This window comes from Hippocampus comes, unplaced genomic scaffold (assembly GCF_001891065.2).
Source record: "Hippocampus comes isolate QL1 unplaced genomic scaffold, H_comes_QL1_v1.1 scaffold527, whole genome shotgun sequence".
NCBI lineage: Eukaryota > Metazoa > Chordata > Actinopteri > Syngnathiformes > Syngnathidae > Hippocampus > Hippocampus comes.
This window is the reverse complement of record NW_017804903.1, coordinates 1-13,065: the sequence shown is the minus strand read 5'-3', so window position 1 is coordinate 13,065 and position 13,065 is coordinate 1. Positions and strand designations below refer to the sequence as shown.

The 13,065-nt window shown below is 46.2% G+C and overlaps 1 protein-coding gene across 1 annotated transcript; it reads left to right on the top strand.

Annotated features, from left to right (window-relative positions):
• Nucleotides 1-3,928: 3,928 nt before the first annotated feature.
• On the top strand, nt 3,929-12,124 carry LOC109524077 (disks large-associated protein 1-like). Its single transcript, XM_019883669.1, has 4 exons — nt 3,929-4,975; nt 7,930-8,144; nt 9,136-9,313; nt 11,754-12,124. The coding sequence occupies exons 1-4, from the start codon at nt 3,929-3,931 to the stop codon at nt 12,078-12,080; spliced, it is 1,767 nt and encodes a 588-aa protein (XP_019739228.1). The 3' UTR covers nt 12,081-12,124.
• Nucleotides 12,125-13,065: the final 941 nt, after the last annotated feature.

The following is a 13,065-nucleotide window of genomic DNA, read 5'->3' as shown; positions in this document are numbered from 1 at the left end:
TACAGGACAAGCAGGATAGAAAATGGACAGATTCATAAAAAGTAGGTTAAAAAAATGCCAACTACTGCCAGAGGAAGGAAACCCTAGCAACATGGCAGCAGTAAATGAGACTTAAACTGGTGGTGCTGGGCCTCTCCTGACATTGCTTAAAAGCACTTTGACATAATGTGCACATTCACCAGGTCTCTTAATGCTTCCTGCGCCGTCTTGTAAAACGTTCCCTGACAAGGTTCTCTTGGGGAAGGGAAGGGTCTGCGTTTCATTTTTCCATTTGTTTGAAATATTCATCTTTTTCAATATTCATATTCATATTGGTTAAAGATGATTGACGTGAGCATTGATGCGTCTTTTTGTACTTGGTTCCTTTTTTATGATTGATGAGCACGCAGTGGAGTTTTGCTGTCTTTTTCCCCCCCTCTTATTTCATACGGTAACCATGGCAATCAGCACTAAAAATAAAAGACAAACGATTGAAAGAAATCAATTGAAACTGTTTACTATTACAGGGCCAGTTACTGTCGCTTTACTTATTTCTATTTAAGCAGCTTCGTCATGATTTTTTTCATCACAAATGTACTTTACTCATCGTGTCAATTGTAACTACTGCCATCTAGTGGACGAGGCTTTAATTGTTCTGCCTGTCACGATATGTCACTGGCAAAGATAGGTGGAATAAATAAACAAGAATTTTCAAGGAAGTGAATTGGATATTTTACTGCGGCGCACCTGATCATTTCTCACAACACCGTAACGCATCGTGGCACAGTGGTATGGGAATGAGTGGTCTAGAGGCGTGCATTCCTCGTTTCACACCTGCCAAAGCAGGGTCATGAATCCGTCTCTGATGGCCACAGAGCGTAACACAGAGGCACAGCTGTCTATTAGTTCATGCCCCGCCACCGGTGGCTGTTTGACAAGCACGACACATCCAGCAGTCCTCCTCTTCTGCTTGACAAACTTTACCAGGCGGCAGCATCTCAGTTTGGCATGTCATTGTGTGTTTGTGGGCGCGTGTGTGTGTGTGTGTGTGTGTGTGCGGTTAGCAGGCCCAGCGCCAACGTGACCCACCTTCGGCTTTTCCGCTTTAGCACAGCGGTGAGCGGACAGCTGCGCGGCAAACGCGCCGCGGTGCATCACCGCGAGGGCCGTTTTTTATTTAGGTCACATTCTACGCTCCGGCGGCCAACAGAAGGGATTGCTTGTCCACGCCGATGAATACCTTCGGCTGGACACGGTCTGCTGTGGAAGTGCTGCGCGAGAAGTGGAGTCTGAATGTGTGTGAGCGACGGGTGGCCGCTAGATTAAATGCATTGGCTTAATTCCTTCCCCTCAAGTGATTTAAGACCCTGGTTTAACATCGCCACCAAATTGATGTTAATCCGTTTCCCAATTTTTCAATTACAGTGAACACCCACCTACTCCTGGTGGGCAAAGTTTTTTTATTGTCTTCATATAATATATCCAACACTTGGCATTGGAACAGGGGTGTGTAGACTTTTTAAAACCACCATACTGATATTGTATTCGTGTGTCACCATATCACGTTGACCGAGCCCTGCTATGAAATCAGCGTATTTTTAAAGTACTTGTCGATGCCACAAGGCGACAAAGCACTGCTGTTTTTCAACAGGAAGTTCTTCAACTCACCTCAACCTAATTCCTTGGCACCAAGATGTTTCTTCGTTTGGCCAGTTTCAGAGAATAACAGAGGTTGGTTTTGGTGACTCACGAATACACGTGTGAGCACTTTACTTCTTGGACCGATTAAAAGTACGACTTTCCTCGATCTGGATTAGATTTGGCGCCATCCTGTGGCGCCTCGGGGCATTTCAGAAAGAGCACAAAAAGATCAAGTGAGTGTGTAAATATCCCTGGCTGCTATTTGCTGAAATAGGTTATTTTATTGCACTACTCCGTCTCACTTTTCCGTTATGTTCAACCCCCCCCCCCCTCAGTGCAGCACAGTGGCCTTATGCTTGCGCTTTATAAATCGGAGTAATGAATCGCTCCTGCTGGAGCGCGCCGGCGTCACCGCGCAACGCGGGAGGTTATGCAGGGTCTTATCATTTCCTCGTTAGCCTCGCACAGCTTCCAGTCTCTTAAAGGGAGACAGCTAAAAGGTGCGGGATGGATCTGTCGCATGGCCACGCGAGGGCGAGGCCGAGGTCAAGGTCGTTTATTGCCCGGATTGCTTCGCCAGGTGCAGGACGATGTCAGATGCTTTTTACCGGCCTATTAGTTTTCTCTCCGGGTGGAAATGACACGTTAATGTGATTATCTTTTCTGTTTATGTGCGCTCTGAGAAACTGGATTGGAGGACCGGAAAAATAAATGCTCTTTTTGGTTTTGTGTGTGTGTGTGTGTGTGCGTGTGTGTGTGAGCGGTGGATTTATGTTCGGATGAAGCCGAGGCAATTTAGTGTTTTCTCATTACGTTCTTAATTCATCGAAAATAACGACGGCTCCTCGACCCCAGCGACACTGTTTCTGAGACACTGCAATGGAGAGAGGAAAACGTGGGAGGCGGATGGGGAGGGGGGTGGCGCAGATCAATCTGCCGCTATATTTAGAGATAATCCCTTTTTGAAGTTTTGAAGGACAAAAATAAAAGGTTGAACGGGTGCTAAGCACGTGTGTCTCGCCGGTGTTGTTTCGGAGGAGGGACCCAAATCTATTTACATACGGTGAAATAAAACTATGCTTTACAGTGACTGCAGCTCATTTCTCTTCAATGAGCCGGTCTCATCTTGCTTAATGCGAGATAGACACCCCCTAAGTGCATTACTTAAGTCCAGTTTACTCAGTAATTTTTGCTTTGCGCAAATTCCCATTTCACAAAGGACGGATATTGGAAATGAAAGCGAGTGCTTTTTGACGGTTTAGAAAGGCTTCATTGCCTCGTTTTCCACTTATTATGCAGAGTGGGCTTGGTGCGGGAGAATCAATCGGCTCGTATTTTCTGTCGGCCTGTAGATGATGTCTTTATAACTCTTTCATTCCACAAGACGTACAAGTACGTCTTTTTAAAATTAGGCCCCGCCTACCAAGGACTTACGTCTGTCTTTTTTTTTTTGCGTCATAGAGAGGAGGAGGGTCTGATGCAATCTGTGAATGACAATAAGACGTTTGCATTGTAAATCATGTCCAAAAGCGACCAGTAGGTGGCAGTGGTGCCTCACGTGCTTGAAATAAATGCTTTTACAAAAAGCCCTTTTTCTCTGTTTTTTGCCCAGGAATCGCCATTTTCATGAAACTGAGCCATTTTGTAATGCCGATTGCTGAAGAATGGAAAAAGAAAACAATTTTTTTTCTGCTGAAAGAAGAGAGTCCAAACTTTATTTTGGTAGGCTCCATTTTTATATCGCATTAGAACCAAATATTCTGTGGGCCTTGCAAGAGCAGTCAAAATCCAGTAAAACGCTGGGATTGAGGGGGTTGCTCCAGTAAAAATGGCTGGGGTTGAATGAGTTAAAGGGAGCTTGAGAATGAGTTAAAGGGAGCTGGGAAGTTGTATGCTCTTCGTCTGTCTCATCAGTTGGACTTGGATCTGAAGAAGCTCTCCAAAGATGTTTGTGAGCGTATTTCGTTTGCGGACTGAGACGAGTGGGCAGAGGCACACACGCATTAGAACCAAATATTCTTTGGGCCTTGCAAGAGCAGTCAAAATCCAGTAAAACGCTGGGATTGAGGGCGTTGCTCCAGTGAAAATGGCTGGGATTGAATGAGTTAAAGGGAGCTGGGAAGTTGTATGCTCTTCGTCTGTCTCATCAGTTGGACTTGGATCTGAAGAAGCTCTCCAAAGACGTTTGTGAGCGTATTTTGTTACCGGACTGAGACGAGTTGGCAGAGGCACACGCGGATACGCCTTATTTTCACATTAAAGTTCTTTCAGACTGTGATCATTATATCGGATTTTTTGGCAAGTCTCGATGCAGCCTGATGGAAAGCCACCGGCCCCTTGGTTGGGCGTCGGCCATCGTACTGAACGCCGTAGCCATTCGGATCGGCAGCCCTGCTTCCTGAAGCCGGCCGAGGCTCACCCCGCCGAGCGCCCGTGCTACACCCAGCGCAGCTCCTTTCAGTCAGAATGCAGCGCCTACCCCGATCTGGCCAGCTGCACCTTCCCTCGCAGACATTACAGCTCCCATCACGAGCTGAAGGAGTGCGGGGCTCTGGTGCCGTATACGGGGCCAACGGGAACGCTTAAAGGAAGCGGTGGCAAAAATAACAACAACCGGGTCCCGTGTAACCTGCTGGAACAGTTGGACCACCAGGCTCCGGTGCGGCGAGAAGGCTACCATACGCTGCAGTACAAGCGCACGGCAGTGGAACACCAACGCAGTGACAGCCCAGGACGAATCCGCCACCTTGTTCACTCCGTCCAGAAGCTTTTCACCAAGTCCCACTCCCTGGAGGGACCCTCCGGATCCGGCACCACCGGGAGGATGAACGGCAGCAAATCCAGCCCCGACGACCCGCCGTCTTCATCGGGAACCCTGAAACACAACAAGCGCAGCAAAAACAAAGACAGATCCAAGTCGGAGCCAAAGATGCGTAGCGCCATCTCCGGATACTGGAGCTCGGATGACACCCTGGACCGGGAGATGTGCCTGTACCACCACCGCAATGCGGGCCAACCGTCGGGGGTCATGACCATGGGGCGGCACCCGGAGAAGTCGCAGTCGCAGTACTTCGTGGAGTCCTACAACACCATCAGCGCCCACTCCCTGAAGACATCTCGCAGCAACAACGACGTGAAGTGCTCGTCCTGCTCCGGCGGCGGCGGCGGCGGCGGTGGCGGCGGCGGTGCGCTCCCGCTGATGGGCGCACTGGACAGCCAGTTGCAGCTCAAGAAGAGCTCGTGGTCTTCGACTCTGACGGTGAGCCGAGCACGAGAGGTCTACCAGAAGGCCTCCGTCAACCTAGAAAAAGCACTAGTGAAAAGCGAGCAGGGACGCACCTGCCACTTCCTGCAGGTAGGACAGTTACGGCAGCCCCACTTCTCGCATGTCACGCTTTCTTGCATCCTCAATGGCCCCCCGCCCCCCAGTCAGTCGTGTTTTGCTTTCATCTTCATCGTGAACCCTCAAGTTTTGCTTTCTGCATCATGATATCCTCATCAAACGGCATGCGCATTTGTGATATGTACTCGTTTGTGGTTGTATCATTCTGCGTGGAACTACGCATATCCAGGGGGTCCTCGGTTTGTGACGGTACAGTAAGCCTCCGCCATTAGCTCAGGATACGGAGCAGAACCTGCTGCGAATAGTGAAAAAAAAAGCAAGTAATCGATTCCCTACACACCCCTCCCCATAAATATTCCACAAACTGATCCCAAACTGATCTGTGACTCACAGACACATACACCGTAATTTCCGGATTATAGCGCGCACCTGATTATAAACCGCACCCAAAACATTTTTCAAGGAAAAAAAAAATTTTACACACATAAGCCGCACCTCTATATAAGCCGCAGGTGCCCACATTGGAACACGAGATATTTACACAGGTCAAATGCGTCCTCTCATGGCCGGTTGTTTTCAGTGTGACAGATGTTAACGTCTTCCTCGACACGTATAAATCAACTTGTCTCACTCTTACCTTTCATTCTCGAGCGCTCCCTTGGAGGCCATTAGAAAAATCTTCATATAAGCCTCTTCATTAAATAAGCCTCAGAGTTTCAGAGCGTGTGACAAATGTCACGGCTTATAGTCCGGAAATTACGGTAACCGTATAAGACAAGCCACCGTACTCATCATTTTCCCTTTCATTGTGCTGCCGATGACGCTTGTGGCGTTACTTTCATGAGCCATTAGCCGTACAGCCACTTGAAATGTACATTGAAGCACTTGGACCTGCTCTGGAAATCCAGCCCAAGGGGGGGGGGGAAGTTTTGTTGACTCTTCACCAAAGTCGGGATTTTTATCCTGTCAAAAAAAGGTCACGACCTGAGCCTACATTGCCAACGACGTATTATTATTTTTTTGCAGAACAAACCTTTATGGGTGTTTATCAAAGCCTTCAGCCGCTTTCGGATTTTACACAGATAAACACGCAAACATGTACTAAGATCAAGCCGCCTTATCTCAGATCTCTGCTGGCGAAGATGAAAGTCTGACTGGTGGCGTACATTTCCTCATGTCGGAGTGAGCTGTACATGAAAGCCCCCCGGTGAGACAAGCAGGCAAGCGGAAGGCGGGTGAGCTGTCGAAGAAAGAGCAAATCGGGGCCACTGAGGAAGAAGTTGGAAAACACAAGCATAAAAAAAATCATGCAAAAAGTTCTGCGCGGTGGCGCATTTTAAAAGCTCGGGGGGATAATGGAGTCGGGAGTTTAGGGAACAAATGTCACTGTAGCAACTCGTTGGCCCAAAGAAAAATCGATGAGGAAAGTCCTTTGTTTTTCGGAGTCTCACGCCAAAATGTTGTCGGCTGCGTTTGGATGATGGCCAAACTGAAGTCGCAGGAGAACACATCTGAGTTGATGATTTTCAAGCGTGACCTTATTTAGCTAATGGTAAAACAGACACGGTCTTTTTTTTCCAATACAGTGGTACCTCTACTTATGAAATTAATTGGTTCTGGAAGAAATTTCTGAAGGAGAAAATCTTGTAAGTCGAGACGCGTTTTCCATGTAAATGCCTTAATTCGTTCCATGCCCCCCAAAAATTCAAACATAAATGTTTCCTAAAGCATAAAGACGCATCAAAATATGTAATAAATCCATGTTACAATTAGATTATCGCACAAAAATTTTAAGTTGTGCATAATGTAAAAATCAAAGAAAAAAATCATAAAAATGATGGTCATTTAACTTTTAACTGCGTGATCGATTTTTAGTTTGTTCTCCCTCAAAAGTGGTTTTTGCCTGGCGTTTTGTCAAGAACTGATCCAAGGACGTTTGCTTTTGTCGGATTTTAACAATCTTTCGAAAATGTCCAAGGCAGACATTAGCATAGTGAGCGATCACCCGATGGGTGAACACTTTTTCTGGGTGATTCACATTTACGTAAAACTATCACAACGCCTCATGGCTCGAGGGGAAAATGACGAGGGTGCTGCATTGACACATTTTTCTCTATCTACACACATAGACACATACGGTAGAGGTCCCTCTTAGCCAATGGGATGCTAGGATGATGCTCGGTAATAGCCAATGGCAGAGCAGCTATGAGTATGTTGCATTCAGGAAACTCGGAGCTGCGAGCAGCAGCCCAAACTGTATTTTTAACTTTCGCATCTTGAAATGTATTTCGTAATAATAGGCAATATTTTCCTGTTGAGATGTTTCGTAACTTGAAAATTTCGGATGAAGAGATGTTCGTAAGTAGAGGTACCACTGTATGTTAGCTGATGTCAATGTCAGCCCGGTTGCCTCGCGAAGCTCCGTTCATTTGGAAGTGGCTCAGGACTAATGCATCTCATTGACTTTAGAGCTGCTGTGGTAAGAGTAGCTCACATTGCAGATGCATTTTCAGTTTTTTTTTTTTGGGGTGGGGGGGTGTCTAAACAAGCCCATTCTTTGCTCTCCGCTTTCCTTCTTTCAGATGAGGGCCTGAGGTTTACCTTCGTTGCCCTGTGCGAACAGTCAGTGGAGCGGAAGACAGTGGCCGGGGGGCGATCAATAATTTAAGTGCATTCAGAGGACAGACAAAAAAAAAAAAAGTCTTAACACTATTGGAAAAATACTGAAAAATATGGACTTTCATTTTCAAAGTGTGACTTTTGAAGGACCCGTTGGTCAGAGTTAGGGAATTATTAGGCGGTGTTTGAATCAGAAACCCAAAAATGTCAAAAACACCTTTAAGCTTTATTGTAACAACAGCGTCTTAATATGCCCAAAAACTTTGCTCACCAATCATCTCAGCTATGACTGCCGATCTTAAAACAAGCCTAATTCAATCTGACAGCGTAATCCCTCCGCCGCGCAGGTACCTCAGGATGACTGGGGTGCTTTCTCGCCACTGGCAAAGGATGACGAGATCCCCTGCCGGAGGATGCGAAGCGGCAGCTACATCAAAGCCATGGCCGAAGACGACAGCGGCGATTCGGACTGCAGTCCCAAACCCTCGCCCAAGGTGCAGGCGCGACGGGCCAGCTACCTGAAAGCCACGCAACCGTCGCTCACCGAGATGACCACGCTCAAGTAAGCTGAAATTTGGGAACAGGGTTGCTTGGGTCAAGGACAAAATTGAGCTTGTGACGGGATTCCATCAACACAGCAGGACTGATTCCTGATTGGCTGAGCGTCATTTATGTCACTTGTTCCACAGATTATTAAGTACGAGCGCCGTTCAGGTCTCCTCAATGGACATCATTGGGCCGGCCCATATGTAATCAGCCCCATGAAGGAAATCGAAACCGCGTGTGGCGAAAGATCACAGTGCTGTTAGATTCTTCTTTGACCTGATTTGGGCTCACTGGCCATTCACAGTAACGCCGGGGGTGCCTGATGATGATGATGATGATTTGAAGCTTCGTGTCTTCTTATGTCTAGAGTGGTCTCAGTCATGCACCGCCTCGTTGCGGTCATCAATCAAGACAAGAGAGAGGAGGGAAGAAAATGGGCAATTGCGGAGAGCAAAATGGCAAATGTCGCACTGGGAAAATGTTTCGCTCCGAAACTTGATATGATGGAGAAAAACTCAAATCCACCCACACAAATTTGCTAAAAACAAATGTCAGGCCTAACGCAACACAATGTGTGTTTCCCAGTATTGTGAAAGTGCTGATTGAAGTTGTTTTCTTAAAACGTGGCTGGTGCAGTTTACAAATGTTTAATTGTGCCACAGTTTGTTCGTTAATTCGAGTTCGTCGTCAGCCGGCGCCACGGAACATATTGTGCCGGAACACAAGAGGCCACGCGTCATGCGCCTCTTGCGCGCGAGCGCTCTCGCTGTGAAGTCTTTCTGAAAAAAGTGCTCCAAGGACGCTCCGTGTAAGCCATTGTCAGTGTTCCTCAACAGCTCCGGGCGATGCGATAAGCGGAGAGTGTTTCCCGAAACCGTTGTGGATTGATGTGTATCGTTCTGTACAAACACCATCCACCCCGCTTCCCCACCCCCGCCACCCTTCCCTGCTTCTTACGGCTTCATCTCACATTATTTCTCACCCTTCTACCCGCCTTGCCGCTTCAGGATTTCCACGGAGCACTCGCCCAAGCTGCAGATCAGGAGTCACAGCTATCTGCGGGCGGTCAGCGAGGTTTCTATCAATAGGAGCCTGGACAGCTTGGACCCGGCGGGGCTGCTGGCCTCTCCCAAGTTCCGCTCGCGAAACGAAAGCTACATGCGAGCCATGAGCACCATCAGCCAGGTTCGTCACACACGCATTCCTCTGACCCCATTTGGTTTCTCAAAGTGGGGTCACCCAACCCCTCGGGGTCCGCAAAATAATTTGCAATGAATGATCCGATCCTTTTGAAAGTGCTTAGCAACACATATGGCGCCAATAAAAGCAAACATACAATTACAAAAACAAATATCCCTCTCTACCTTCGCTTTGGGCCTCTGACATGATTGTAATGTACCCTGGCATGAATCTACAAATGTTGCAAAAATAAATTTGTATTTTTGAAAATCACACCAAAAAAAAAACACACAGTTACTGATACTTAGGAGGGTCCAAGAGAGCATCAAAGCACGAATTTGGTCGAAATGAAGCTCCACAACTGATGTCAGCATAGTTCCTTGGTACCAAGATGTCACAAGATGGCTGCAAAACACTACTTTTGTCTTAATGGAGCTTCTCAAATCACGTCAACATAATTCCTTACTTCCAAGATGCCAAAAGATGACAGCAGATCACTACTTTTGTCTAAGTGAAACTCCTTAGCTTGCCTTAACATAGTTCTTTTGCTCAAAGGTACGACAAAATGGTGTGCTAAGCACTACATTTATCCAAACGACGCTCTGCAAGTCATTTCAAGATCGTCTCTTGGCACCACGTTGCCACAAGATGATGACAAAGCACCTTTGTCTACATGAAGCTCCTCAACTTATGTCAATATAGTGTCTTGGCGGAAATGCGCTAGTTTTGTGTAAATCAGAGCACCTAGGCTCACTTCGATGTAGTTCCTAGGCAAGATGCCTCAAGATGATGATCATGTGCTACTTTGGTCTAAATGAAGCTCTTCAGGTTACTTCAACAAAGTTCCTTGGAGGCACGCTGCCACAAGATGGCCTGAGCGCAAAATCGTTGTTCTTGTAAACATTATGAGATAAGTACAACTTCATTCTCATAACGGGCAACGTTATTTTTATTCCGATGGCGTTTAGGGGATACACATGGTAGGCGCTAAGATTATGAGGGGCTCCTTGGAAAATTTCTCCCTGGACCCAAAAGAGAATTGCTGTCCTATGCTATATCCTGTAAGGTGGTTCTGTGGCGGCGAAGTAGGGCGGGAATCCTACCCGCAAGCTTTCCTGAGGCTTGAATTCACATTCAGGTCATCTTGCGACAAAGTTTGAACAGGAACGAAGCCTTCCATCTCCCAATTGGATCCTGTGTGGGCGTGTGCGTGCATGCGAGCGTGCTTGTGTCCGTGTGCTCCTCTACTGGAGCTTGGGAAAGCTAATGACACAAGAAGATGCGCAGAAGACCCCGATTTTACCCCTATGCACTCATTCTCTTTGGAATTTGGCTTGGTCAACGTAAAAAGATGTGTTAATTTTTTTTTTTTTTTTTTAAACATGCATACTTGTGGGTGCTATGAATAATTCAGGATGGAAGTGAATCCAAATTGTGAATCTGCTAGGCCTTGATTACAATCAAAGACAAGGCAATAAAAGGCTGAAATTGAGTCTTGTAAAGTATACAAAAGTTTAACTCGGTAAGAAAGAGTTGATTTTGATTTGTGTGGTTTTAAGCTACTGAAAGTGTCATATATATCAAAGGGGGAGGAGGGTCTATACAGTGTTGCGGTGTTGGTTGCTGAGGCACTTTCAGCCATTTATTGAACAAGAAGTCAGTCAAACATGCAAATACAAAATGGCAACACTCGCAAAATGCATGCTAGCGTTCACAAGTCTCGGATCAGAAAGCGAAGCATGGAGAGTCTCTGTCATAAAAATGCACACATTTCCAAGCTTGCGCTCCTATTAGTTCTCGGCTTTGAATTCTTGCGACAGAAAAAAAGGCAAATGCGCTTCATTGTTCAGGGTTGCGCCATGTTTGTAGCTCGTTGAAAAAGATTGGGATTTTTTTTTCATTGTAGTGATGTTATATGACTCGTTTTGTTTAACTACTTTTTCATTTTAGAGAAATTTTCATTTTAGTGTAGTTTGTATGACTTTTCAGTTAGCTATTGTCATTTTTTTTTTTCAGTAGCAAAAATATTTTTGCTTTTCGTTACCTTTGTTGGTTCAAGAGCACGAAGGTCACTTTGAACCATGTCGCTCGGTGTGGGGCGGACCTCGAGCAAATATGCAAATTTTCTAGCAATCATTCAACTTATAATAATTAAACCAGTAAAGTATTAAGTTCTGCACATGCAATATCGAGTGCTAGCTTAGATTTTGATTTTCTGTGTGCAGTGAACTTGGTAAATATAACCTTTTATTAACTAGATTACCGGCCCAGGTCTTCCATAGCAATATCGACATTATTATTGTTTGTGCATGTTGAAGATTTAATCAAGACTTGTGGCACAAACGTGTCGTATTGTTGTGTCATTGCTTCTTTATTACTTTTCTGTTTTTGTCATGAACATGCTCACATAGATGTCCTTTTTTTTTTTTTTTTTTTTTTTTGATAGGTGAGCGAGGTCGAGGTGAACGGGCAGATTGAAGCGGTGTGCGAGTCGGTCTTCAGCGAGATGGAGTCGCAGGCGGTGGATGCGCTGGATCTGCCCATGACCGGGTGCTTCCGCATGCGCAGCCACAGCTACGTGCGCGCCATCGAGAAGGGATGCTCGCAGGAGGAAGAGGAGGAAGCGACGGGGCGCGCGGCGGCGGGAGGCGGAGCCAGCAGGAAGCCTGGATCGCCCCCGCGTAGCGCCACGACTGTCAGAACCATCCAGAGCAGCACAGGTTGGTCTTCCGACTTTCTCGAGGGAGCAATTGTAGAATCCGTGACGTGTTAAGCATTCATGCACGCGCGTGGAAGTTCCGTGTACGTTGTCAAATGGCGTACAGGGATCCTTGACGGGTTTCTCAAGGGTCTCTCATACTCCAAATGGCAATGAAATTCTCTAACAATTCAAAAGTAGCCACATTTTTTTTTAATAAAATACAATTTCAAAAATCAAACCCTATTCTTGTAAGATGCTGCCTTTTATTGAGAGAAAATACTTCATTTACGCTAATCGAGTAATCGAGCTGCGAAAAGCGAAATCCGTCATCGATGTCTTTCCAAAAGAACGTTTTACTCCCTATATTAAAATAAAATTCAAACAAGACAAAATATATTCTAGCCCTGATTTGAGAACCAACCAATTTTCTCTGCGACACTCCAGCAATCAAGAACCAAAACTGCGACTCAATGCTAGCGGGCTGTGTGCTTACATCACATTGTCACATGACACGCACGTCATCGCCGTGCTTCTGCTACACTGTTGTAGCCTCCAGTCTTTTTTTTTTTTTTTTTACTTCAAGCCATGCAGCAATTTCAATGAAGAAAAAAATGCATCCCTTCATTACCTGAACCGTTTAAGCTCACCTGCGACATGATCCCAATTTTTCTGAAGCGCACGACACGCTAAGTACAAAGCTGTTACCTTCCGCTCAGCGCGTACGAGCCTTGTTCAAGTCAAAACTGCGACTCAATGCTAGCGGGCTGTGTGCTTCCATCACGTTGTCACATGACACGCACGTCGTCGCCGTGCTTCTGCTCCACTGTCGTAGCCTCCAGTCGTTTTTGTTTTTTTTTTACTTCAAGCCATGCAGCAAGTTCAATGAAGAAAAAAAATGCATCCCTTCATTACCTGAACCGCTTAAGCTCACCTGCGACATGATCCCAATTTTTCTGAAGCGCACGACGCGCTAAGTACAAAGCTGTTTCCTTCCGCTGAGCGCGTACGAGCCTTGTTCAAGACTCCAGTGGTTTTATTTTAGGCCTCTTGCGTCTCC

Excerpts from the sequence above, each read along its gene's own strand:
- LOC109524077 (XM_019883669.1), top strand. The coding sequence starts at position 3,929 with ATGCAGCCTGATGGAAAGCCACCGGCCCCTTGGTTGGGCGTCGGCCAT. Across the intron at positions 8,145-9,135 it reads ACCGAGATGACCACGCTCAA|GATTTCCACGGAGCACTCGC; the intron begins GTAAGCTGAAAT and ends TTGCCGCTTCAG. Across the intron at positions 9,314-11,753 it reads CCATGAGCACCATCAGCCAG|GTGAGCGAGGTCGAGGTGAA; the intron begins GTTCGTCACACA and ends TTTTTTTGATAG.